We start from the raw sequence: 27,998 nt of genomic DNA, 5'->3' as shown, positions 1-27,998 counted from the left end.
AGTGAACTTGTTTTCTCGAAAAAAAGTGACTTTTTTTCGGTGGGGGAAAAAAAAAGTGTTTTTGGATTAAAAAAAAAAAAAAATTCTCATGGATTGAAGAGAAGTGCGATATTTGGAAAAAAAAGTGACCTTGATTTATTGAGCGATTGTCAAAGCGAACTTGATTAGTGCTCGAGTGAGATTCTTTGTTTGGGCCTTGGGAGTTCTCGCGGGAGGAAAGGTCGCGGTGACCTTGGATACCAATGGTGACACGATCGCGGTGAAAAGTGCTGCGAGACGACTTTTTTATTGTGGGGAAAAAGCAAATTTTTTTTTTCTCCTTTTTTTAAGGGGAAAAAAAGTGGGGGTTTATTTTTCTCAAAAATTTTGGTTTTTTGAGAGAATTTCGTTTCTTTTTTTGAAACGAAATTTAGGCTGGCAGTGATAATAACAAGATGCCGAAAATATTCTTGATCAAAAATCGCCTCCACCAGCAGCAGCTCAAGCTGTTGGAGGCACAACACTCGGGGAAAAGTCCACCACACGGAGGCGGAAAGGATAGCCCCCTTGGGGGCAGCGAACCCCTCAGTCTCATCGTTAACAAACATCAATGTAAGTGGATTTTAATTATTTTTTTTGCGATATCCTATTTTTTTTTATTGATTGAAAATTAGTAGAAAAAATTTGCAAAATGAAAGAAAATTTTTGTAGTTAACTTGAGAGGGATTTAGAGTTGATTGAAAAAAATTTAGTTGATTCAAAGAAACGTTTAGTGCATTCCAAGAATCTTGTGGTCAATGTAAGGAAACTTTTAGTTAATTTAAAGAAACGTTTAGTTCATTCTAAGAATCTTATGGTTAATGTAACCAAACTTTTTGTTAATTCAAAGAAACTTTTAGTTCATTTCAAGAATCTTATAGTTAATTTAACAAAACTTTTAGTTAATTCAAAGAAACTTCCAGATAATTCAAAGAAATTTTTGGTTGATTCCAAGAAATTTAGGGTTAATTCAAAGAAACTGTTGGTTAATTCCAAGAAATTTGGGGTTAATTCAAAGAAACTTTCAGTTAATTCATAGAAACTTTTGGTTAATTCCAAGAAATTTAGGGTTAATTCAAAGAAACTGTTCGTTAATTCCAAAAAATTGGGGTTAATTCAAAGAAACTTTTAATTAATTCCAAGAAATTTAGGGTTAATTCAAAGAAACTTTTGGTTAATTCCAAGAAAATTGGGGTTAATTCAAAGAAACTTTTAAATAATTCCAAGAAATTTAGGGTTAATTCAAAGAAACTTTTGGTTACTTCCAAGAAATTTTTGGTTAATTCTATGAAACTTTTAGTTAATTCCAAGTGAATTTTAATTAGTTCTCAGAAATTTTTGGTCAATTCTATGAAATTTGTGGTTAATTCCAAAAAATTTAGTGATAATTCAAATATTTTTGGTTAATTCTAAGAAACTTTTGGTTAATTCCAAGAAAGTTTTAGTTAATTCAAAGAAACTTACGGGTAATTCAACGAATCTTTTTGGCTAATTCCAAGAATTAAATTTCGATTAATTGAAGGACTCGTTTAATTATTATAGTTCGAAGAAATTTTTGGTTAATTCTAAAAAAATTAAGGTTAATTTAAATATTTTTTGTTAATTTAAAGAAACTTTTGGTTAAATAAATGAAACTTTTAGTGAATTCAAAGAAATTTTTTATTAATTCTAAGAAACATTTGATTAATTCCAAGAAATTGATTAAAATTGATTTAATTCTAATAAATTTTGTTAAGAATTCTTAAGAATTCTAAGAAACTTTTGTTAAATCCAAGAAATTTACAATTATTACAAAAACAAAAATTTGATAATAAAATGAAATGAAATTGCTCATTAAAAAAAGTTACATAACTTACTTAATAAATAAGTAGCAGTAAAAATTGAGTAATTCAATTTATGGGAATATTATAATTATTAGTAAGTTTTACTTTGAAATTAAATTAATTAAATAAAATTCAAATTTAATTAATTATATTTAAGAATAAAATAATAAACAAAATTTATTAAAAACTTTCATTTCCTATAAAAACTAAATTTACTATAGCTACAAACTAAATTTACCGAAAATCGAATTTACTAAAAAGTAAATTGATTATAAACTTAATTTTCTAAAAAATAAATTTGTTAAAAATTAAATTTACTAAAAACTGAATTTACTAAAAAGTAAAATGATTATAAACTAAATTTACTAAAAACTAAATTTATTAAAAACTAAATTGATTGAAAACTAAATTTACCAAAAACTAAACTCGATTAAAAATTGAATTTACTAAGAACTAAATTTACTAATAAGCTAAAATTTACTTAAAAAAAATAAATCTATGAAAAATCTAATGCATCAAAGTTTTAATTTACAAAAAATCAAATTTATAAAATCCAAAAAACTAAATTTTATAATTATACTATAATTTAATTTTGAGGATAATATAAATTTCCAGGTATACTTAAAATTTTTAAAAAAACACCGAGGTTTCATAATATATACGAAACTAGAGTAGATTTTGTAGAATCCCCGATTTTTAGGGTCGGCTAATCACTTTTTTTCAAAAATTTTGTTTCCTTCTTTGGTTTTTGGTTGAGATTAGGATTGAAGAAGTTGGCGATGCGTGCAGGTGAGGGCACCTGACACGCAGGTGCCTCACCTGATCGCGCGGCTCAACTTGACTTTCAGAATACTATATGTATATACGCTTCCGTAGCTCGTTAACGAATAAAACTCGAAATAAGTGAAGATAATAATAATATAATGACCTAACGACGAAGATACCCTTGACTTAAGATTTTCTTTCTCTCTCTCGCTCTCTACATATATACACGCGAGATTCTCTCGCAAAAAACCACTCCTCTTTTTCTCTATATATATATTTTTGCACTTTTTTCCTTCCTCTTCCTCACTCATCTCACAAAGAGAAATAAATTTTTCCCACTAAAAAAAAAATAATAATTTTTTTTACATAAAAAGGGGGAAAAATACAAGTTTTTAATTTTTTTTTTGTTTCCTAAGTTTATAAATTTTACCAGGGTATTTGAAAACAAAAAAATTGTAATTTTATGTTCTAAAAATAATTTTGTTGCTTTACACTTATTTTTGAATTTTATTTTATTTTACTCGCTCTTTCTATATTTAAAAAACAAAAATATTTTACTCTAATATTTAAAAACAAGGAGTTTATTTTTGATTTTATATTTTGAAATTATTTATTTTACTCTCTTTCTATATTTAAAGAACAAATATATAATTATACTCTTATATTTAAAAGAAAATGTAAAATTTTCCTTTTTTTGTTTTGAAACAAATTTTAATAATTTTGACGCACTCTGAAGAAAGGTGAGAAGCAAAAAATTTGAGGTTATTTATCTCAATATTAATTATTGAATTTTTACTTTTTGTTACATTTGAAATAATTAATAAAAATTGATTTTAGTTTTAAATTAAATACAGAAACAATTAATCAAGGTGAAAGTGCATCACAAACATAACCTTCAAATTCTTTGCTTCTTAGGTGTCTTTCTTCAGTGCGCGTCACATTTATTATTTAACATATAATTAAAATCGTAGATGACAAAGCAAATTATAATCACTCTCTAAATTCGAATTAGTAAAAATGTTTATTAATTGGAATTAGTGACTCAATTTTTGCATTTTAATTCCGAAATTTTACTAATAAATAGTAATTTCTACTATTTTTTTTAAGCAAATTTTACTATTAATATTAAATAGTAATTTCTACTGATTTATTTAGTCAAAATTACTACTTTTTACTGTTTGCTATTTAATTAGCAAATTTTACTAATAAATAGTCATTTCTACTAATTTTTTAGTAAAATTATTAAATTCAAAAGCAAAAAGTCAGTCATTAATTCAAATTAGTAAATTTTTTCTTAGTAGAATTTTTGCTTTACAATTTGTAAATTTTACTAATAAATTAGTAGAAATTACTATTTATTTCAAAAATTAACTAATTTTGCTTTCGAATTAATAAATTTTATTAATAAATAGTAATTTCTACTAATTTATTAGTAAAATTTACAAATTCAAAAACAAGATCCGCACAATTAATATTATTAATATAAATTAAAAATTAATATCATCTGAAATTATAAAATAAAAATAAAGTATAGCGAAGTTTTAAAATAAAAATTAACAATATATGTAAGGGAAATAAAAATAGAAGAATAGAGGAGAAATAAAATAAATTTTGCAAAATGAAAAAATAAAATTATAAACTCAAACAACACACGGGTTGAATGTTTCAATAGTTACATAATTTTATAAAGAAACGACTTGGCAAAAAAAAAGGAAGAAAATTACTCGTCCATCGATGTAAAATAATTAATTCAATGACTTTTAAACGCGCGAGCGCGCTGTGTGTGAACCGGTTGCAAAAAGTTGTATATAAAATAAAAACCGTTTTCTTACTTTACATGAAAAAAAAAAATTCTAGTCGACAATTTTCTGCTTTTTTCTGTACATTTTAATTGTGTGTAATAATTTCAAAAATGTCTTCATTAGGGCTCTCGATACTTAAAAAGAAGAAATATCGCTTAATTTTTTTTTTGTTTATTCATTATTATTAAAAAAAACACAGAAAATTTATTTTGAGAACTGAGAAACTTTTCATTTTTTCTTATTTTTGATTTTCAATTTTTATAATTTGTTATTTATTAAAAATTCATTTATTTATTATTATAAATTTATTAAAAATGTATTTATTTATTATTATAAATTTATAATATAAAAATAATTCATCTTTATTATAGAATTGATTATTAATTTAATCAAAGATGTTAAATTGATTGATTATTAATTATTGGAATTTTTAAAAATAATGCGGTATTTACAATTAATTACAATATGGTAGTTTTAATTGTTAATGATTTTTATAAAAAATGATTGTTACAAACACAATTCAAATTTTTTTAAAAAAATTGTACTTTTCATAAATTACAATATGGTAGTTTCAATTGTTAATAATTTTTATAGAAAATGATTGTTACAAACAGTGGTATAGTAATAATTACTATACGATAGTTTGAATCAATGATATAATTACAAATATGAATGAAAATAAATAAAAAAAAAATAAAATATGGTATTAGCACAGTTATTACTTGATTCATAAATGAAGAATTTTTCCTTTGCAAAATGAAAAAAAAATGACGAAACAGATTTAATAAATTATAATATTTGAAGAAATCCCGTTCCGCGTTCCAGGAATTAATATGCGCGCGCGGTTTACACATCTCGCGCTCGACGCTATATAAATATGCGCGGCGTTTGACCTTTAAAAACCTTGTCTGCAATGATGCATGCGTGATTATTGAAAAATTCATTTCAGAAAATTATTTTCAATAGAGAAAAAAATTTAGGAACAAAAAAAATTTTTTTTAAATAATGTGACTATAAATGTCAATACTCGTATAACTATAATAAATTAATTTTGCAATTTTAGTTATTACAAAGAAAGGTTTTTAATTAATTTTCCCATCCTTTCTTTTTTATTATTTTTTATTTTAAATACTGTACGATTTATTTTTTATTATTTTTTATATTAATTTTAATTTTATAATATGTACGGTTTAAAAAAAGGATAAAATATTATTATAGGCACTTTTGTTCTGCGCGGTTAATGATTTTAAATCAGTTTAAATAATCAAAATTTTTACATTCAAAAGGTCAAATTATTCTCATAAATTTTTTATCGAGAGAATTTTGTTTAAGAAACTTAGATATTGTCTTTATAATAATTTAAAAGTGGAGTTTAAAATACGATCTGGGAATTTTATCTAGTATTTTATTTATAAAATTAAAAAAAAAAAAATATTTTAGATTCAAAAAAACCGTTTTTTATTTTAAAAAACTTTTATTTGACTAGAAAAACTATTTCTTGATTAAAATATGAACCAAAAATAAATAATAATTAAAATATACATAAAAACTTTTTCTGATTCAAAGAAACCGTTTTCAAAAACAAAAAAACTTGGCCTTAAAAATCATCTTTTTTGTTTCAAAGAAAAATTTTTTTTTTAATTCGAAGAAAATCTTTCTTTGAGAGTTCAAAAGGAACCCACTTTTTGATTTGAAAAACCCATTTTTTTTTATTTGAAAAAACTCATTTTTTTATTTGAAAAAACTCATTTTTTTATTTGAAAAAGAAATGTTTAAAGTTTATTTCCATGTCCTCTTATTGAAATGCACATTTTGAAAAAATGAAAATGGAAAGATAGATGATAACAATTTATTTTAATGTCAGAGAGGAAGTAATGATGAAGAAGAAAAAAATAAAATTAATTAGGAACATGATTTTTTTCTTTCTTAAAACCGGCTAAGATATAAAATATTTCGTAATTCTTGCGCAACAATATTTTTTCCCCTCTTTTTTTTAATCACAGTTTTGTAGAGAAGCACTTTAAGTTTTTGTTGGTTGATGATAACCAACGCTCGGCTTCTTCTTCATCATCATCATCATCGAACAACGGTATAGTGAGTATAGGTGCGGATGCTGCGCTGGACCGCAAGAGTCCCTCTTCCTAAAACTGGTTTAGAATTTCTCTTGCTCAGTTTTTTTTCTCTCTCTGGTACCTTTTTTTCGGTTTTTTTCTGTCTCTCATTCCTTTTCTCTCTTGGGTGTCTCAATAATGATTTTTCAAAGGGGCTTTCGACCCCTGGGCCTAGAAGCATTTTTACCTCTTATCTATTTTATGTTCTCACCGTATTTATAAAACGATTTATCTCCACTCACGCTCTCAGAGGCAAGGCATTCCTCTTAAAGTTGAAGTAGGAATTTTTTGATTCTCATCTATACACATCTCGACAGGTAAAGAGAGAAAGAGAGAGAAGAAAATCCAAATCCCCACGAAAAATTGATTAGAAAATGTCTGGAATTTTAACGTAATCTCCCTTCATCGTAATAACTCGTGAAAGCCATTATTGTAATTTTAACTTTGTAATATACTATATAGAAATGCCTCTTGCGCTTGGTAATTTCAACGCTTGGTTAAGATATGCTCTGAATACATATACAATTATGTATATATAAATATATTTATTAAAATCAAAATTTTAATCAATATAACTCCTCCTTTTTTGATATGTACTTTAAAAGAAAATGAAATTATTACGCAATTAAAAAATTTATAACTCTAGATTATATTACTCTTCTTTATTTTATAGTTTCCTAGGACAATTTTCGTACAGTTGAAATGAGGGAGCTAGTAAAAAAGTTACTAGAGTTTTTGTCACTCTAGTAATTTTTTTACTAGCCTAGCTTTACGTTTTCTGAAAGATACTTTGCTGTAAATATTTTTTTCTTTTTCCAATAATACATATACCTTCTAATTAATAAATTTACTATTTATTTTAATTACTTTCGCAAGAAAACGTCCGCAATTGAAAAGTAGGACCCAGTAAAAAAGTTACTAGAGTTTTTGTCACTCTAGTACTTTTTTAACTAGCTCCAGACCCTTTTTTCTGTTTCAAACATTACACAGTATTACAATAAAAATTTAATAATAATAATAATAATAATAATAATAAAAAAGAATAAAGATACATTTGTTAATAATAATAATTAAACAAATAAATAAAAAATCAGTGGAACAAACCAATTTTCACATAATAGAGAGAGAAAAAAATTTGAAGGATATGTAAAAAAAATGTGAAAAACTAATTGGATTTTTATAAGAATTTTTAAATATATATATGTATACAAACAGTCTTAGTATATAAAAATGCATAAAATTTAATTTCTTCCGCTTTTGCGACACAAAGGTTATTGTGTGCGCAAAATATTGTTTATATATATATTTAAAAAAAAGAGATAGAAATACAAACCGTTAACAATACGATTATGCTACAGCAAAGTATATAAAAAGTGTGAATAGACAGGGTCAATTTTTAAAATGACAGTTTTTTTCTTTTTTTTCTCATTTCTCCGAGTTAAACAAAACATTTATTTTTATTAAATCATTAAAGTAGAAACAAAAAAAAAAGGATTGTGTTAATAAACAATTTCACAATAATCGATAATAGTTTGCGCGCACAAAAAAATTGTATCCACCTTGGATTTTAATTGTTATTGTTAACATTATTATTATTATCATTATTATTGTTAATATTATTATTATAATTAATGTTATTATTATTATTATTTTTACTGTTATTATATTATATTTATATTCTTATTATTATTTATACACATAAATACAATTAATAAAAATTTCGCTCACAGGGGGGATCGAACCCCAGACGCTTATATAGTATTCGAATCATTATGGCTACACTAACCTCGTAGCCGTTAACTCTCTTTCATTATATTTTTATTTTCTCGATTTTTTCTCTTGTTTGAAAGTAAAGGAAGATTTAAAATTATTCACAATAATAATTATTTTTTATTTTTAACCATATGTAGTACTATAACAATTGTTATTTTTTAAATTTAAATAGAATTTTAAATTTATTAATTATTATTATAAAATTATTTTTAAAATAAACTAATACCTTCTCTTTTATATAAAAGAAAAAATATAACCTTTTCTCTGTCTTTTTTAATGAAAAATAATATCATTCTTGTTGCTTGCGCATTTAAAAAATGTGAATAATATATATATATATATATATATATATATATATATATATATATATATATATATATATATATATATATATCGTATTGGAGAATCACACATTGAATCTTATATGCGATATATTTTTTTTCCCTAAAGCAAAGTTAAGGCATTGCTGTATGCTTATATATTCTTCTTACGATACAGGTGTTCTCATTCGATTCCGATATCTCTTCATCTTTTCAAATAGATTTACGTCCGTGGTTCACTTTATCCCTTCGACCGGTTCAAAATAAAAAAGTAAATAAAAATAAGTTTATATATACTACATATATAAATACTAGCATATAGTAGTAGTATAGGTATATATATATAGTCACTAGTATATTTACTACTACACTAGAATACTACACTCCTACTATTATAATTATTACTAATAGTATTTTACACTCTTGCTAGTATATTTACTACCAGTATTTTACACTCCTACTAGTATATTTACTACTAGTATTTTAAACTCCTACTAGTATATTTACTACTAGTATTTTAAACTCTGACTAGTATATACTATTAAATATACTAGTAGTACTTGTGTTTACTACTAAATATACTAGTAGTACTTGTGTATACTACTAAATACACTAGTTTATACTATTATATATATATATATATATATATATATACTAGTAGTACTTGTGTACACTACTAATTATACTAGTAGTGTTAGTTTATACTTTATACTACTAAATACATTAGTAGTTCTACTTTATACTACTAAATACACTAATAGTACTGGCAGTAAAAGAATTACTAGTATTTCTAAATCTAGTATATATACTACTACTATTTTCATATAAAAGGGACTAAATGCGAATAAGAGACTCAAGAAGTAACTTATTCAACTCGTTTCAAAGAGCAAAGTTGCTGCACTTGAGTCTTCTGGTGTATGAATATTTGTATCTTATAACGTTGATGTGATAGTGTGTCTGTGTGTGTTTGTGAGATGCGACGCGATGCTGCAGGGATGCGGTGAAGAGTGGTCCAGGGACCAGTTTTCCATCCTCGCCTTGTACCGCTAAAGCTTTACAGGTCCTTCTATGTACGGCGAGAGGCAATCAAATACCTCGACTTGACTCTTCAATAAAACCTGTGTGCTCACACTCACACATACACACAATCTAAAGGAATGAAAGAAATATAAGAAAAAAAAAATCTCACCTGAATGCGATCTGTGCTTTACTCACAGTTTCTCTCTCGAACTTGACTCTGGGAGGGAAATAAATAACATATGTAGCAAGATTATAAGAGAAGGAAAAAAAATATATATAAGGTTTTCAAAAGATATACGAGTGAATGGCACGTCCCATTCATTATTTATAATATATCCAACGATTTAATATATTGGGAGGTATGATAAAAAAAAATTGTTTTTCTACCAGTAATTCTCTTTTAATGGAAGGGGAATTTTTTTTTTCTATTTTATATGGTTTTTGGAAAAAAGAGTTTTTTTTTAAGATTTAGAAGGAAATGCGGTAGGATTATAAATTGATTCAATTTGATTGAATTATGATTAAATTATAGGTTCATTAAACTCTAATGATTATATTATTTATAACTATTGTTATTATTATCATTATTATTTTTTTTAACGTTGGTATACAAATAGATACGTTTTGTTTATATTTATTATTTCATATATACAGTTTTGATAATTTGAAAAAAAATTTAACTTACTTTTTTTAAAATTTCGCTATAGCATCAGAATTATTATAAAACTTACGCAACAAGATTGATTAGAAATTCGAAGGCTTTTTAGAGTCAAGAAAATGTTTCGCAAAAATCAGAAAAAGGAAAAAAAAGAACGTGCTATCTTTAGTTTCTCTCTTTCTCTCTCTCTCTCGAGACACTCTTTCAATTATGGGTTTAACGCGCAGTTTGTCCTTCTAACTCTCCCGCGTGTCCACCTTGACAAAACACATACATTTTTATATATTACAAGAGAGCAGGTATAAGAAAAAAGACTTCACAAATCTAGCGGTGGATTAAAAAAAAAAAAAAAAATTTCGCAATTGTGCCGCATGACAACGATCGGAACGTTATTCTATACACTTGATATAAAAAGTTACCAAACACAATTTTTGTTTCTTAAAAATCAGCATTTTGACATTCTTTCCTCTCTCCGGCTCTTTTTGTATATCTAACTCATTTTAAAATCATTAGAAATATTTCAGATTTTGAAATATAAATTTACGTATAATTTCTATAAAATTATAACTGTAACTGAGTAAGGGGGGGTTAATAAAGAAAGTTACTAGAGTTTTTTGTCACTCTAGTAATTTTGTTACTAGCCTAGGTTTACGTTTTCTGAAAGATACGTCGCAGTAAATATTTTTTTCTCTGTCCAGTCATACATATTCCTATCAATTAATAAATTATCTGTTTATTTTATTTACTTTTGCAAGAGAACGTTCGCAATTGAAAAGTAGGAGCCAGTAAAAAAGTTACTAGAGTTTTTGTCACTCTAGTAATAAATCTAACTCTATTTGATCACATTACCTTCTAATTAGTAAATTTACTGTTCATTTTATTAATTTTCGCAATAGAGTGTTCAAAATTGAAAAGAAGGAGCCAGTAAAAAGTTACTAGAGTTTTTGTCACTCTAGTAATTTTTTAACTAGCCTAGACTTACAATTTCTGAAGGATACGTCACAGTAAATATTTTTTCCTCCTTCTAGTCACAAATAGACCTTCAAATTAGTAAATTTACTGTCTATTTGATTCATTTTCTCAAGACAGGCTCCATAACTAAAAAAAGGAGTTAGTAAAAAGTTACTAGATTGACAAAAACTCTAGTAATTTTTTACTTAAAAAATTTATTGTTTTTGGAGAACAAAAACTAATAAAAAAATCCAACATTAAATACAGAACATCATCAACAAAGAACAAACCGCGCATTATTTTCTATCTCTCTCATAAAAATTACGTCAACGGTTTTTTTTTCTTTTCCTTTTTTGTTATTCTAATATAAACACATAACTGTAATATTCAAATGATCACGTTCCGCATATACGCATACATAAATAAATATATATATATAGCTTAATTGAGACTCTAGTTGACGAAAGCGATTATTATATATTATTCGTATAGCAATTTTCTAATGAGATAAGATATTACGGCTTAATTTGAAAGGAGCAGGAAAAACCGTTCAGCGGAAACAAGACTCAAATATATGTTTTGAAGAGAGAAAGAAAGAAGGAAAGATAGTCACATACTTCGTCACTATATAGTTATAGAGGTACCTGTCGTCGTCGTCGGCACATAGGAAATCACGCAGTGACGTGCACCTGTGCCAAAGGCCAGTATACCAGGATGTGCAGCCATTGTAACGAATTACAATGCACTCCTCGTTTGGTTGAATACATTTATAATCCCCTCAACTAATACTAATGCACAATACGCGCATATCTAGCCATTCTAACCCAATTTCAATCAATGAATTATTAAATTTATGACATTGAATTCATAACACAGAGTGTGACGATAATTTTTGATCAATTTTTTTTTCTTATGAATTGATTTTACAGTGGTTGCAATAACTGTAAATAATATAATAATAAAGATAATAATAGTAATAATAATTATAGTAATAGTTATAGTAACGCTCAACAAAGTTAGTAAAAAAGTTACTAGAGTTTTTGACACTCTAGTAACTTTTTTACTAGCTTAGGTTTACGTTTTCTGAAAGATACGTTGCAGTAAATAATTTTTTCTCTTTTCAGTCACGTGTATACCTTCTAATTAGTAAATCTGTTTATTTTATTTAGTTTCGCAAGAAAGCGTCCGCAATTGAAAAGAAGGAGCCAGTAAAAAAGTAACTAGAGTTTTTTGTCACTCTAGTAATTTTTTTACTAGCCTGGTCTTACATTTTCTGAAAGATACGTTACAGTAAACAGTTTATAATTAATTATAATTTTAAAATGTAATATAGAATTAGTTATAATTATTAGCTGTTTAGTTATATTAAAAATAATAATAATTATAAAATAATAATCTGAAAGTAAATAAACTGAATAAAATAAATAATAAATATTAAAATAAAAATTTAATAAATATTCAGAGAGATCGACAAAGAAATGATATTTATAATGGTACGTTTTACATATAGTTTAACGATTTGCCAGCTCTTAGGGTAGAGGGGTGGGGGAAAGGAATTATTACATTTTATTATGTCTGCGGTCGAAGGAAAAGAAGCATAAGATTTCGCAGGCTCCTGCACTTGGCCCTCTTGGGTCGGCAAGAATTTCGGTCACGGTCCTCTTGCGCCATGTATATAGTATTCAAGTGGCATTGCCTTCAGGTTGTTTTATATACATAATCAAATCACCTTCTATATATACTAAAAGTAACAGGTACGGATCTTTTATTTCAGCTACCTGGTCAAAGAAGGTGCTTTAAAAAATTTATCTATACACAAAATGCCATTAAAACTCCCCTAGGGGCCTTTTGTTCTCCCCGCTTTCCATTATCACGTAACCTCAAAATTCATTTATAATAGCCAAAAAAAAAAAGAAATGAAAAAGGAATTATGTAATAAACTCTGGGTATTTTTCAAATTCCATCATATTTAATGTCAATTTATCATCATCGTGAGTAAAAATTTACTTTTTATTCCCTTTTTTTAAGTTTTATTTTATTTTAAAATTTATCATCGTTTATTATTCGGCGATGTTATTAAAATTTTCTTTCTTCGTTTTTTTCATTTATTTAAAGAAGTATTTTTTTCTAAATACTTTCAAAAAATATTTTTCCTCTACTTTTCAAAAGGAATTTTTTTTTTTAAAAAAGTAATTTCATTTTTTTAAAAAGTTATTTTTTGAAATGTGTAATTGAAGGGGTACTCGGAAAATAAGGAGTGAACCGAATATATAGAGAAATGAAGTGTTTATTTCAGAGAGAATCCTTACGCAATGGGTTAAAAGTGTCCTGCGACACAAACACGCACACACACGCATGTTGTCAACCTTGCTGACAAACCCACGCACAGTACCGCTACGCAAACGTTCTTACACTTGAAAATTAAAGAAAGAAAAAAAAATGCTACGTATGACCAATACTTACTATCCAACCCTGTTTTTATCTATCTAATTTAAATCATTTTTCCAACTACCCAACCCTGTTGCTTCTAAATTGGTTTTTTACCTACCCAACCCTGTTTCTTCTAAATTAATTTTTTTTTAACTACCCAACCCTTATTTATAATTTAATGCTTCTTTTTGACTACCTAACGCTGTATTTTTTAAATCGAATATATTTTCTACTACCCAACCCTGTTATTTCCGAATTTAAATATTTTTTTCTACTACCCAACCCTTTTTCCGAACTAAATTCTTTCAACTACCCAACCCTGCTTTTTTTAACTAAGAAAATTTTTTTCAACCATCCAACCATGTTTTCTTTAACCTTTTCTTTGCTACTATTTAATTTTTTTTTTTTGTTAAAACATTCGTTTTTGTTAAATGAACAAAATTTGTCATTAATTTTAACGACATTGTATATTTTACTGAATATTCATACATGGTGCTGCATATTTATGTGCGAATATGAATTGACAATTTACAATTGTCTGTTGAATATTTACAATTTGTTCCGTTGCTTCTTTCTTCATTCACACTCATAATGCGCATTATAAAATATTTAATATAATTAATAAGTAATAATAGTGATAGTAACAATAGTAATAATAATAGGAATAATGATAATAATAGTAATAATAACAATAATAATAATAATAAAACTCAACAAGGCTAGTAAAAAAGTTACTAGAGTTTTGTCACTCTAGTAACATTTTTACTGGCTCTGATATACAATTATTGAAAGATACGTTGCTGTAAAATTTTTTTCATTCTTTCAAATTGTATAAGAAAATTTTAATTAGTAATTTTACTGTTTATTTGATTTACTTTCGCAAACAGATTATTTATAGAATTAAAAAGAAGAGTTAATAAAAAAGTTACTAGAGTTTTTATGTCAATCTAGTAATTTTTTTTCTTTTTAAAAAAGGAAGTTAATAACAGAGTTACTTTTCTCTTTTACAATTATTTGTTATAGTTTTTTTTTCCTGCAAAAATACGTATATATTTTTGCAGACTTATAGACACACATTGAACAACGGACATGCGGGCATACAGTTGCGATGTATGATGTGTCATTGAAATCTATCTTCACGCATATCTGCACCGTTAATGAAAGCGCAAATGGTGAAAAAAAATGTTTTTGAACGCTGACAGTTAAAATCTATAAATAACGAAAGTTGAATACACTTCGTTTTTTTATGTTTATTTCCTTTATATTTGTTGTAGAGAAACAATATGTTTTTTTCCAAAGATATTAGATATGAGTCGCTTTTCTTTTCATTTTTCATAATGAAAAAACAATCACATTTTCAATAGCACAGAAAACTACATTTGCATTTTTTGGAAATTTGCCCAATTTTTATATATTAACGTCAAATTTTTTGGAAATTTTTTTCATCCTCTTCTCCTAGTGAAAAAGGTAACGAGTAGAAATTTAAAAATAAGACAATAATTATCTACATTAGTTAGAAAGGAGAGTCAATAAGAAAGTTACTAGAGTTTTTTGTCACTCTAGTAATTTGTTTACTAGCCTAGCTTTACGTTTTCTGAAAGATATACTTTGCTGTAAATATTTTTTTCTCTTTCCAATAATACATATACCTTCTAATTAGTAAATTTACTATTTATTTTAATTACTTTCGCAAGAGAACGTCCGCAATTGAAAAGTAGGAGCCAGTAAAAAAGTTACTAGAGTTTTTGTCACTCTAGTAATTTTTTTACAAACTCTAAACCCTTTTTTCTTGTACAAATATTACAGTTATGTTACAAATATTATAATTGCAGGTTACAAACGTTTAAAAACACTTGCCCTCAATCTACAATCGCCATACAGTAAAAATACGTTTCTAAAACTAGAATTAACTTTCTGTTGAATGACTTTTGATGAATGCACCCTTCGCCTTATCCGCAACGGGAGTTGGTTGCTTCCTTAACGGATGATGACTTCCATACAAATAAATTGTTCTTGCAGGTGCTTATATACAACTAAACTAACATTTTTCACTCACATACAAGTAAAAAAAAAATTTTTTTTCTTCTTCTATTTGTAAAGTGTGTAATGTTTGCCATATGTAAAGAAAGGTGGCACTTAGCAAAAAGTGAATTTTTTTTCAACTTCTTGTATTAGTAACACACACACATAAAGTAATTTCAATTTATCTATTTACCATGATACGGAGTTTTAACCTTGTCTGTCATCATAATTTCTCAACACACTAATTTCAAATCCTACTTCTTCTCTTGTGATGCTTAAGCTTGTGATGACATAATGCGAAAATGAAATCTCAAACCCGAAAAATTTCGTTAGAAAATTACGAAATGTCTCTCTGCTGCTTTTTTTTAAGTGATGTTATAATGATTCGTTTGAACAACCGACAGGAAATTGCGTTCACGGTCTCTCTTTTTCGACAAAAATTCTTTTCTTTTTTCGGCAAATAAATGTTAGAGGTATATAATTTTTGTCGTCATTTTTATATACTCTTGGCCTTGAGGGTCTTTAAATATTTAGCGTTACGTTATTTGCTGATCGTCGCTATGTGTGCTTATAGACATTATGTGTATGGTGAACGTAATTGGGAAATTGTATTATATTTAAAATATAAAATACTTTAATATATATTATATAATATTAAATAATTTATGATATAATTAAATATGTGTCGCCCATTGAAGAAAGGGACCGAAGAAGCAAATTATTTTAAGGTTAGGGATGCTACCAACTTAACGATTTTACCAAAATAGTAAAAGCAGTGCTGGCAATCTAAGCAAGATCAAAACAAAAAGGGCGCGAAATTACAAAAATTCTAAAATATAATATAAAAAAATAAAAATACCTACAATATAAAATGATACGAAATATAAAATAATAAAAAATATGAAATAACACATATCGAAACATAAAACATCAAATATTATTTTCTTCATTTAAATGAATTGAAATTTTCTTCTCCTTCAATATATATTTCAATATGGCAATGACATTTGCCATACGGTTTTAAAAAAAATGCCTCCTCCTTCTTTTCAATATAAATACGGTATTTCTAAGAAATTCAATGGATTTTACAGATGCAGCATTTGTTAAAGTTGGTGTTTCATGTCTCTCGTGTGTATATATATAAGACACGGGGAGAGAAAATAATATAAAATAAAAAGAAAAAAACATTAAAAAAACGATTCCTGGGAGTGGTTTGCTTGGAAGTAGGTCGACTATATAAGCGAACCGAGTGTATTTTGTTCGATCGGACGGACCCACACTGGAGTTAAAGGCCGATAAGGATAATTATTCGACTTTAGTCTCTCTTGTAATTTTTTTTCCTCTCTTATTTCCACCATACAAATAACGAAAGAAAAGCAATCTTTTTATTTTAATTTAAAAAAAGGAACATTACACATAGAACAAAAAAAAAATGAATCTTAAAAAAATTTAATTTTTATCTTTATAGAATCCTTAAGGATTCAATCTTTATCTTAATTTAAACTTTAAAAAAACATGTTTTTAAAATTATTTAAGGAAGAAAGTTTAAAAACTATGCAATCTTTTATTTAAAAAGTTTAAAAAACTAAAAAAGTTGGTTTTAATATTATTTAAGAAAAAAATTTAAAAAATATTAAATCTTTATCTTATTTTTAAAATTGAAAAAAAGTACAAAAAATCGGTTGGTTTTTTGTCGAAGGTGAAATTGTTATTTTCCTCATCTCGTATATATACGTATATATTTACGAATAAGGTCAGAAATAAAAAGTCATTATACTTGAAGGTATTCGCGAGTCAGAATTATTGTACATACAAATTATATATGTAAGATTTGCACTCTCCAATGTCAAATACACGATTATGAACCCTAAAAATAAACTTCTATTTACCATAGTGGCAATGTATTAAAAAAACGAGAATTTTTTCCTTTCTTTATTATTATTGTTATTATTATTGTTAATTTTATGCAAAACGGCAAATCGATAGAAACTTATATTTACAGTGTCAAAGCAACGGACGCTCGTTTCATATTGGCATTGACCTGAATTTTTCTCAATCAACGACTAGACTACAGATTTTCATTTTATTATTGATTCAATATATTGTATATCATTTTCTTTCTAATTAATTACCGCAATTAATCAATTGAAACAAATTTTTATTTCATTTTAATAATTTTTATATTAAATAGCAATTAATAGGATGTTTTTTTTATTAATATTTAATAATTTGTTATTAATATTTAATAATTTGTTATTAATTAGCAATTAATTATTAATTAATTATTAACTAGAATTAATAATATTAATAACTTATATTGTAACTAATAAATAATTAATAATATTTATATTAATTAGCTAATAAATTCAAATGAAAAATTTTTTTTTTTAAATTAGTTTATTAGTTGACATTTTTCCGTTTTTGATCCCGCTTTTGAATTTTCTGCGTGGAAACTTTATATTTTTTAAACAAAATTGTGTATTGTTTATAATAAAGATGTAGTTTATTAATATATACGTTTGCAGATGGAAGTAGGTTTTTTTTTGTTGTTTTTCTATTGTTGTCGTTTTCTGTTTTTCATTGTCATCCGATCGATAGACCCCTCATTTCCGGATGTATGTGATCCCGCATCCGGTGTGCTCATATATTTTTCGTACCTGCTTCCCAGAAAGCACCTTTTATATTTCACATTGTTGTACGCAATGCGGTGTTACGTAAAAAGACGATTGTCGACGGAATCCGCCCCCCGAAATATTGAATTCAAGATTTTCGTCTCAGAAGTTTTTCGATAAATTATTAAAGAGAAAAAAGACTTTAAAAAAGACTTTAAAAACTCCTTTAAAAATACTTTCAAAAAATACTATGAAAAAAATAGAACGAAAAAATTACTATACAGAAAAACTACTATTTGAAAAAAATACTACTATACTTGTAAGGCACTTTAAAGAAAGGGCTTGAAAAAAATCTTGAATATTTTTAGGTTATGTTCGTAACTTTCAGAAACGAAATTCCTCTTGACTTTGTAGTTGAAATTTTACGAATTTATTTCGATATTACGATTTAGTTTTCTAAAAAACCCACCTTGACAAAAAAAAAACTATTTCTGCTTTTTAGGTTATGTTTGTTTAGGAACGAAAGTCCTTTCAATCTCTTAGTTGAAAAAATTTATTACGATTTAGTTTTCTAAAACACACCTTGTCAAAAAAACTATTACCAATTTTTAGGTTATGTTTGTAACTTTCGGGAACGAAATTCCCTTCAACCTTGTAGTTGAAAGTTTACAAATTTGTTTCGTTATTACGATTTAGTTTTCTAAAACCCACCTTAACAAAAATATTACAAATTTTTAGATAGTCGCCTTCCATCCTTGTATAGTTGAAAGTATATTTACGAATTTGTTTCGATATTACGATTTAGTTTTCTAAAATAACCCATACCTTGGCAAAAAAAGACAAACTATTAACGATGGAGATAAAAAAAGCCAATCAAAGGTGTAATGAATTCAATTATAAAGACATTCCGTAATAAACTCGTTATCTCCTCACTGCAATTATTACCATTATAATTGATTCTCAGATCAAGGAATGTCACAAACGCGCAATTTAAATGGAATTCCATCCTTTTTTTTATGACAAAAGAAAAAAATTGAAAAGAAATTAAAAATTTTTTTTAAATTGAAATAAAAGAAAAGATGGAAACAAAACAATGGGAATTGAATGACTGGAGAGAAACGTGTATCAGGGATGCTTGGGGGAGTTATACTGAACGGTTCACTTCTGCTTCATTGCTCTTGTGAGCATTTGAATCTCTTTCTCGATTTTCACTATCTCACTCACATTCTTGATCCTCTCTCTCTCTCTCTCTGTCTCTCTTTCTCTTGCATAGTCACTTTGAAACGTATTTTTCTTCTCTTCCTCTCTTGCATACACAATACCGCCCTCACACTTTATAACCGCAACTCAGGGTCGTAATCGATCTCGGTCTCTTAAACCAAAAATTACCCAGCAATCATTTTTTTTTTGTCTTCAGATCCTTCGGTCGATATATAAATGTTTCGCTTCACTTTCTATTCATTTTATTATTGAATAATCTCTCACCATTTGTTCCGCTTAGGGGGAAGATTTTTTCGGCTGTTTGGAATCTTTATAACGCTCCATTGAATTTTGTTGCTGAAACAGTAGATTTCGTTTTTATCAACATTTTTTATTTTGATGCTGGTAAATTAAAATTCCTCCTTTTGGAGAAAGAAAAAACGGTTTCTTTGACGTCAGTCAAAGAAATCGTTTTTTCTTTCTCCAAAAGGAGGAATTATTTTATAAACATCTATTCATTTTTGATTCTTTATAGTTTTCGGTAAAAATTTTTTTGAGGTTATGTTATTAAAATCTTCTGCCAATTGAAAATAATGCGATGGTAAATATTGATGAATTGATGCGATGAAAATGGAAGAAACCGCCAGTTTTTGTCCGATGGAGAGTACGGTCCTGTTTAGTGTTCCAAAGTACCGGCTCCAACGTTTTCCTTCCTTCTTTCTTGCCAGAGGGCAAAACATCTCCTTTTGTTTTCTCTCCTTGTCGCGCGCACACACAGAGAGCGCAAATCTTGGTATACCGATCACGAGGCGAGTTTGTATATTTATAGCATACACAAACACACACAAAGAATTTAGTTTTAAGTCTCTTGACCAAAGGTTGCTTAACGAACCCGTAACGCCATTTTGGATCATCTTCAAATAACACACACACACTGTCTCAACATTATACCGTCCCATATGACGCAATCACTTATCCACCACATTCCCATCCCGACTCTTCTCTCCGATCTTGGAATTTTTAGTCCTTCTTCTTTTTCCCTATCTTCGAGGTTATGTGGAACCTAATGCCGCTTCCACAATATTTTTTTTTCTCGTCTCATCACGAAGGGGGGTAAAATAATATTCGAATTGTAGAAAGACCTTAAATCCCGATATTTAATAATCTTTTCACACAACCGTTGCGGTAAAAAAAAACAGTTCTCGCAATTTCCTGGTTTTTCCGCTTCAATAGCGTCCTCGTGCTCCATTGTCCCGAAGTCAATGTCAAGAGAACACATCCGCCATTTTGAATTTGCATCTTTTTTCACTCTTTTTCTTTTTTTCCACTCTGCGGTGGAAAAAATACTTTTCGAATTAGTCGCGAATCTTCTTGGAAAAAAGTCATCCGCTAGAAATTGTGAATCATCGCTATTGTGTGATGAGGCAAGAAGAGAAGTTAAAAGAAAAATATTAAAAACCTTGTCCGCGTTTCAGTGTAATTCTCGGATTTTCTTATTTGAAAAAAAGGAGAAAATGATACAGTTTATAATAACAGGTTGTGAATGGGGATAATTACCGATAGGATGCGGTTCTATCACTATACTGAAAGGACGAAAAATTACATAAGTGGAATTCGCGAAACGTATCTTTTATTAACTTTCACCGAATAATCGAAAAAAAATTTTTTCCCTCTTTGTCGGCAAAGTAGAGAACTAATTTATTATTGCCAAGAGAGTGTAACGACCCGAAGTTTCAAATTCCAAGGTCCTTGTACCCTTTTCGGTAATAGGAGACTTGATAGTCTCGAATGACGTCAAAAAAAATGAATAATCTCCCGCGACCTCGGAAATTTACATTAGACCTTGGAGGAGCACAAAGAGAAACTTTTCGGAATTTAAAGACCTAAAAGTAACGGGTTTTTTTTTTATAAGTGTTATTAAATCTTGACTATTTCTATTTTTGACACTAACCTGACTTTACCAAAGTTGGAAGAAGTTAGTGACTAATTTCTAAGAGAACTTTTCTTTTCCTGTTGCAGATCGTGAGAGAATTGAAGATGACAGAGCAACGACACCGGAATCGTTGCGCAGTGCAAGTCCAGCGTCATCGCCACCGCCCTCGATTCAATGGCAAGCGACGCAGATGTCGAATTCGAGTCATGGAGCACCGAGAAGATTTATCTCGAGTATCCTCGGTGGCGATGTCCCCTATGGAAGTAGAGGTCACGTACTGACAAGAGCCGAACGTAAAGAATACAGTAGTCCACCAATTGCTCCATCATCATCGGAGCCGAAATTCCTGACGAAAACGGACAAAGTCGAACTCCCCAGGCCACTGACCCCACCGAAGGCTAAACTCGAACCTCCCACGAGAGTCTCGGTAATTCAGAGGGTGCCGCCCCAGGCGCAAAATCCCAGACGTGAGGAGACGAAAATTGAGGTCCCATGCACACAGGAACCTGAGCAGGTAAGAGTCGCGAGTTTAGAGAATTAATTAAAACGGGAATTCATAAGTACATGTGTTTAATTAATCAATTTTTTTTAGGATCAACCGATTGACTATGCAGTACCTAAGCGAAAAGAGGACGAGGAGAAGGGTAGGGAGGGAGCGAAGAATTCGAGGACAATGGGCAATTCAATAGCGAGGCCCCTTTTGGCGATGAGATTATCCGGACAGCAGGCAATTCACGCGGCAGCTGGTCATGGAAGAACGTCTAATTCTGGAAGTAATACCGGTGGTAGTCAAGGTTCCTCGGGTGGGAATTCGTCAAATAGTGGAAATTCCGGAAGTTCTGGCGGTGGTTTCAGTTCCGGTGGTGGGAACACGGGAAGTGGTGGTGGCGGTGCAATTGGCGGTGGTGCCGGTGGGGGTGGAATGAATCCCGGTGGTAATGGTGGTCGTGGAAATTATGGTCCAAGTTCACCGCCAACTGGTTCCCTACCGCCATTCTACGAATCGTTGAAAGGAGGCAATAACCTCGCTAATTTCGCGAATCAGTACAATGGAAATGGTTACCTCACGGCGTCGCCAGCTGTTGGAATGGACTGCGATACAGGACAGCACGATGTTAATTCCCCCCATTCATTCGGTGCTCAGGAAGGGAAGCAGTACTCCCTGCTGCAGAATGTATGCGCCTCGTATGGTATTACCCTTAAGGAAGAAGAAGATCTAGCGGCCTATAAGATTCAACCAAACGATTTACTCTCCGGACAGTATGGACCGTATGATATGACAGACTCGGGTATGATTGTGGACATGGTCACTGGTTCTGTAGTCGATCCAATGCAATTTACAGCTACGTTTACCTTCAATTCACCGCCGGATCATAACGCCTTCTTGGAGAGTCTAAATGATGCGGAGGATCTCTTTTTGCCGAAACTCCCCGCCGAGGAAGGCAATGATCTACTTGAAGAAACGTTACATTCCCCAGCGTCCGCTGGTAGTGTCATCGGTCAAGATGGACAGATGACCAGTCCAGTGGAACCCAGTGTCGATCCCTTTCCCGAACACAATATATCGCTGGCTAGAGGTTTTGATAACACCAGGCATTACACAGTTCCGCAACACATGTCGCCGAAAATCTCAGGAATCACCTATCCCAGTGCAGAGTCGAGTTATCAACCTCTACCTAAGGAGCGCGCCGAATTGGCACTTCATATAAACCAAAATCAACATCAACCCGAACCACAACTTCAGCAATTGCAAATACAAGTCCAATTGCAGCAGCAACATCAGCAGCAGAGTTCTCCCCATCAGCATCATCAGGGCTTGCTGAGTCCTAGCTTGAGCTTCACTGGCAGTGGTAAATAAATTCTATACCAAGAAAACTTAAAGTCAGGTAAAATGGAATATGTACTTAACGATTTGCTTTTTTGCAGGTTTGGAATTGGATTCCGGTAGTAGTGCTGGTGGGAGTTTGCCAAGTCCGGGTGCAGCCTCGTGTTCCCTGGACGCAGCGTCGACCAGCACATCGCCATCCTGTGCACTAATGGAGCACGCGCCGAGTCCCTCGAGCGTATCAGCTACGGTGAGTTCACCTTCAGGTGCTGTTAGGGTCCTCTTAGGCATCTTTAGATTCTGCAAACAATAAAAAACAAATATCTAGACTTTCCACTTTCATAAAGGTTGAATCCTTCCTCTGTGAGGTAGGATTCAACCTTTTTGAAAGTTTGTTTTTCGTAAACCTAACTAATTACCAGATGCGATGCCAATCAAATTCGGCGCTTAATCCCATCTTCGTATTGTACTCCCACTTTCCCAGAATTCACCAGCTTTACTGAATTCCTCTTTTTTCCAGTTGGGCCTCCCAGGAGATGTCCCCATTGAATTCGTTAACGGCGGTCATGGAATCAAGAACCCATTGGCGATTGATGGCCAACGGCAGACAACGACGATTCGCGAAGAAGAAAGAGCGGTTCGACCTCCACAAGGAAAGGAGGACGATCCCAGTAGATTCTCGTGTCGCGTTTGCAGTAAGCACTTCAGTCTCCAGAGACTCTTGAATCGACACATGAAGTGCCACAGCGATGTGAAACGATACCTCTGCACCTTCTGTGGGAAGGGTTTTAATGACACCTTCGACCTCAAGAGGCACACGAGAACGCACACCGGAGTCAGGCCCTACAAATGCAATCTCTGCGAGAAGAGCTTCACCCAGAGATGTTCACTCGAGAGCCATTGCCTCAAGGTCCACGGGGTTCAGCATCAGTACGCGTATAAGGAGCGACGCACAAAGGTAGGTCCACTATTTCTGCCGTCGAATTGTAAACGCAGCCTTAAATACAGTCAAGTGCATCAATGCCGTCCTTTCGGGACGACGTCAAACCGAAAGGACGGCATGAAACTCCCAAAGGCGACAAGAACTTCTAAAATTCAAATTCTTCTATAATTCTAATTAGATTAGGATTCTAATTTCAAAATTCTTTTCAGGTTTACGTCTGCGAGGAGTGCGGTCACACCACCCAAGAACCAGAGGTCCACTATCTTCACCTGAAAGAAAAACATCCCTACAGTCCAGCACTTCTAAAATTTTACGATAAGCGGCATTTCAAGTTCACGAACAGCAATTTCGCCAACATGTTGCTACAGGTGCGCACGTAAAAAAAAAACAAAAAACTACAGACTGACAAAACGAGCAACTTAGCGAATCGAGTTTCTCGTTTTTAAAAGTGCGGAGATTTAATGTTCCGTCTACAATAATTTAGAGATTAGTTTTTTCAATAGGTTTTTTAGAATCTCGATTAGATACATTACCTTATCTTTCTTGGTATCACCCTAAATAGACGATATCATCTAAAATCATCTAGGATTATCCATAAAATCTTGGTATTCCATAAATTTTAAAATTACTAAAGATGATTGTAGCTTAGAGATGATTAAAGCATAGAGATGATTGAAGATGAAAGATACTGAAAGATGAGAGATAATTAAAGAAAAAAAGGGGGGGATTTAATTTCGAGGGAGACAAGAGAAAATTACACATAAGAAAATAGTTCTTGACGATGTAACTCTTCAGGGTGGCCTTCTCCAACCGGATTCACGGAGTCCAAACACCGGCGTCAAGAAGACTTCCAAAACTCTTGAAAATCGTCGCTTGCTAATAACCAAGTCTAAATAACGAAGCCATTTCTCGAGAACCATTTTGTTTCGGAAATCGGACAACAAGAGGACGTTGCATTATCGACGACAAAAAAAAAACGGTTTGCCAGATATCGCAAAAGGCAAGTGATAGCAAACTTTTGAATTTCAATTTAAAAACATAACTTTTCTGGCTAAAAACTATTCTCCCAGTATTCTCTTATCGATCTATTTTTAGGCTAATTTTTTTCTCTCCATATTTTTTTTTTCAAAAATTTACAAAAAAAAACATAAAAAGTGGACGAATCTCTAAATTTTAGAACGATTTCGATTCACTTATCGACTGATCACGAGGAAACAATAGGACGTATGAAAAAAAATGTATAGGCGGGATTTCCCGATGGGAAATTTTAAGCACAATTTTGTTAGTTAGGGTAACTGTGATATATTGAAAAAAAAATAATAAAAAAAAACTGGCTAGATTTTTTTTTATTACTATACATACACAAATGGCACATGACTCGCGTTCTAAATTTCGATTTTCGGATATTTTCGCGCAATTCTTGACACTTGAAAATATTTACATAAATACACAATACATAAAACACGACACAAAACGGGGTTTCGTGCAATGTTTGCGGTGGTAGGGAAACTTACAAACAAAAAATGGCGTTAGTGACTCGCAATTCTTCAGCGGAAGGGAAACAAACTCCTTTTTTGATAATTTGACAAAAGCGTTAATTATGAAAAGAACTCAAAATAAATATAATGGAAGAAAATATAAACATAACCTCAAATTTTTTCTTTTTTTTTAGACATGAGAGAAAGAAGGATAGTAAATCATTTTTCTAGAAAAGGATGAAAGATATTTCTATTCTTCTTTCTCTCATGTAAATAGTTTTCGCGAACATGAGATAGAAAAGAATAGATATATACTTTTATTCTTTTCTAACTCATACATTACACTGTGTTTCGGTTTTAATGCAGAATTTTTTTCTTCGAAAATATTTGTGTTTATATTTTTCCTTCCGGGTTTATTTGCCTTTCTGTGAAAATACTCTTAAAAAATACGATCACAAATCTTTTTCTCGTAAAATCCTGAGCAGAAGCTTTGGGCTTAAATTTGTGAATTGTACGCATAGAATTGTAATCGTACCTTAATATATCTCATTATAATGCGACAGTTAATTCTATAACTATTTATTTATTTATCGAAAATAATTTTCAATTTACTAGGTAAGAATGAATTTTTTCTATAGTAAATTTACAATTATTTACCTCTCTAGTATTAGTATAATTACCACAATTATTTATTTGACACTTTTAGTAATTTCTTAATCTATTTTTCGGTAGGAGGTAAAATGAGCCTTGTCCTCTGGTCAAATTTCGAATTTTTCCTCGACTGCCCAACCTTGCTATGGTGGAAATTGTAAACAGACCTTAAAATATTAAAAGGCCGATTTTATATGCGAGGGAAAAGGACAGCAATATCTTCTGCCTCTTTCTAGAAAAAGGCAAAGGATATTTTTATCCTTCTTACTCTCAAGTAAAAATTAAAATATTTTTGATTCCACATAAACTTGAATTCTTTTCTGCACTCGAAAAAAATACTGAAAATTCCACCTAACAAGTTTGGAATTCGGCTAAAAATTAAAAAATTTGATTTTTTTTACCGTTTTTGAACTGATTTAATTTAAAAAAAATGCTTTTTAAAGTCAAATTATCAAACCTAACCTCAAATTACAAGAGAATAAATTTTTAGGTTATGTTAGCTTTTTTCCCCTGCGAATTGCCGGGTCTCTCGAATGCTGACTAGATTAATAAGTTAATTCAATTTTAAATAAGAAAAAAAAGAGCTTCAGGTGCTTTGGATTATAGAGTTGTTTGGTGCTTTTTTTTCTCACGAAGCTGAAATACTTTGGAAATTTCTTTTTTATGTAAATAGAACAATTATAATAATTTTTAAGTACGTTAGAAACAAAAAAAAAAGTGCACTGGATGCAAAACAGGAATAAGAGAAAAACTTAAAATAGACAAAATTTCCAGTGTCGAGTTTTTATTAATTTTTTGTAAATAATATTATAGAGTATAAACAATTTTAGTCTATATAACTATTTGTACCTTGGATGTTAAAAACAATTATAAGAGAAAAAGAAAATAATGTAAAGAGAGTGAGAATATTGTTTGTACGTCCCTGTCTCAGCAATACTCAAGCAAAGAACAAAAAAAATAAAATAATGCAGAAAAAGTAGAACTTTTTAAAGAAATATAAAATATTTTCTCACCTAAGCCAATCGTATCTCGTTATTATTTAATTTACGTCCAGTATTGTCTGATATATATATGTAACTATTATAATATTGTTATCATGATAATTTTTTTTCTCCTTTTTATTATTATTATATTATTATTATTATTAAAAAAGTATCGCTATACTGTTTTTACAACATTCCAACTCTATATTGATATATATTTAAGAATAGTAAACAAAAATTAATGGTTATTATTAATTATTATTATTATTATATTATTATAATGATTATTATTATTATTATTATTATATATTATGGATATTATTGAGAAAAAAAAACAAAATATTTATCAACGTTAATTTTTAACAGATGCGCTTCCTGTCGACAATTTTTATTTTATTCGCTGAGAAATGATGAATGAATGTTATATATTTTTTTTCGTGCAGTAATTGTATATCTAAATTTTATGTGTGAATGTGTTTTGGAAAAAAAATGCGATTAACAAGAACGACTGTTTTATTAAAAAAAAATATTTTTTTTCATTTTTTTTGTAATATATTAGCTCGAAAACAATTTGAGCCTTATATTTTTTAGTTTCTAGAGTTGATTATTATTAATCGACTGTTAAAACGGTAAAACGTGGTTTTTCACACTTCTGTGCATGTAGAAATTGAAGAGATAAT

At 29.5% G+C, this 27,998-nt stretch overlaps 1 protein-coding gene across 1 annotated transcript; it reads left to right on the top strand.

Annotated features, from left to right (window-relative positions):
• On the top strand, positions 1–27,998 carry LOC122505608 (transcriptional regulator ovo). The gene is made up of 7 exons (XM_043617334.1): positions 1–591; positions 21,525–21,952; positions 22,031–23,288; positions 23,365–23,513; positions 23,784–24,221; positions 24,416–24,574; positions 25,002–27,998. The coding sequence occupies exons 1-7, from the start codon at positions 435–437 to the stop codon at positions 25,101–25,103; spliced, it is 2,691 nt and encodes an 896-aa protein (XP_043473269.1). The 5' UTR covers positions 1–434; the 3' UTR covers positions 25,104–27,998.

The sequence above is a fragment of the Leptopilina heterotoma genome, unplaced genomic scaffold (assembly GCF_015476425.1).
Source record: "Leptopilina heterotoma isolate Lh14 unplaced genomic scaffold, ASM1547642v1 Lhet_361, whole genome shotgun sequence".
NCBI classification, from domain to species: Eukaryota; Metazoa; Arthropoda; class Insecta; order Hymenoptera; family Figitidae; genus Leptopilina; species Leptopilina heterotoma.
The sequence above is the reverse complement of the archived record's forward strand: the minus strand, read 5'-3'. Positions and strand labels throughout refer to the sequence as shown.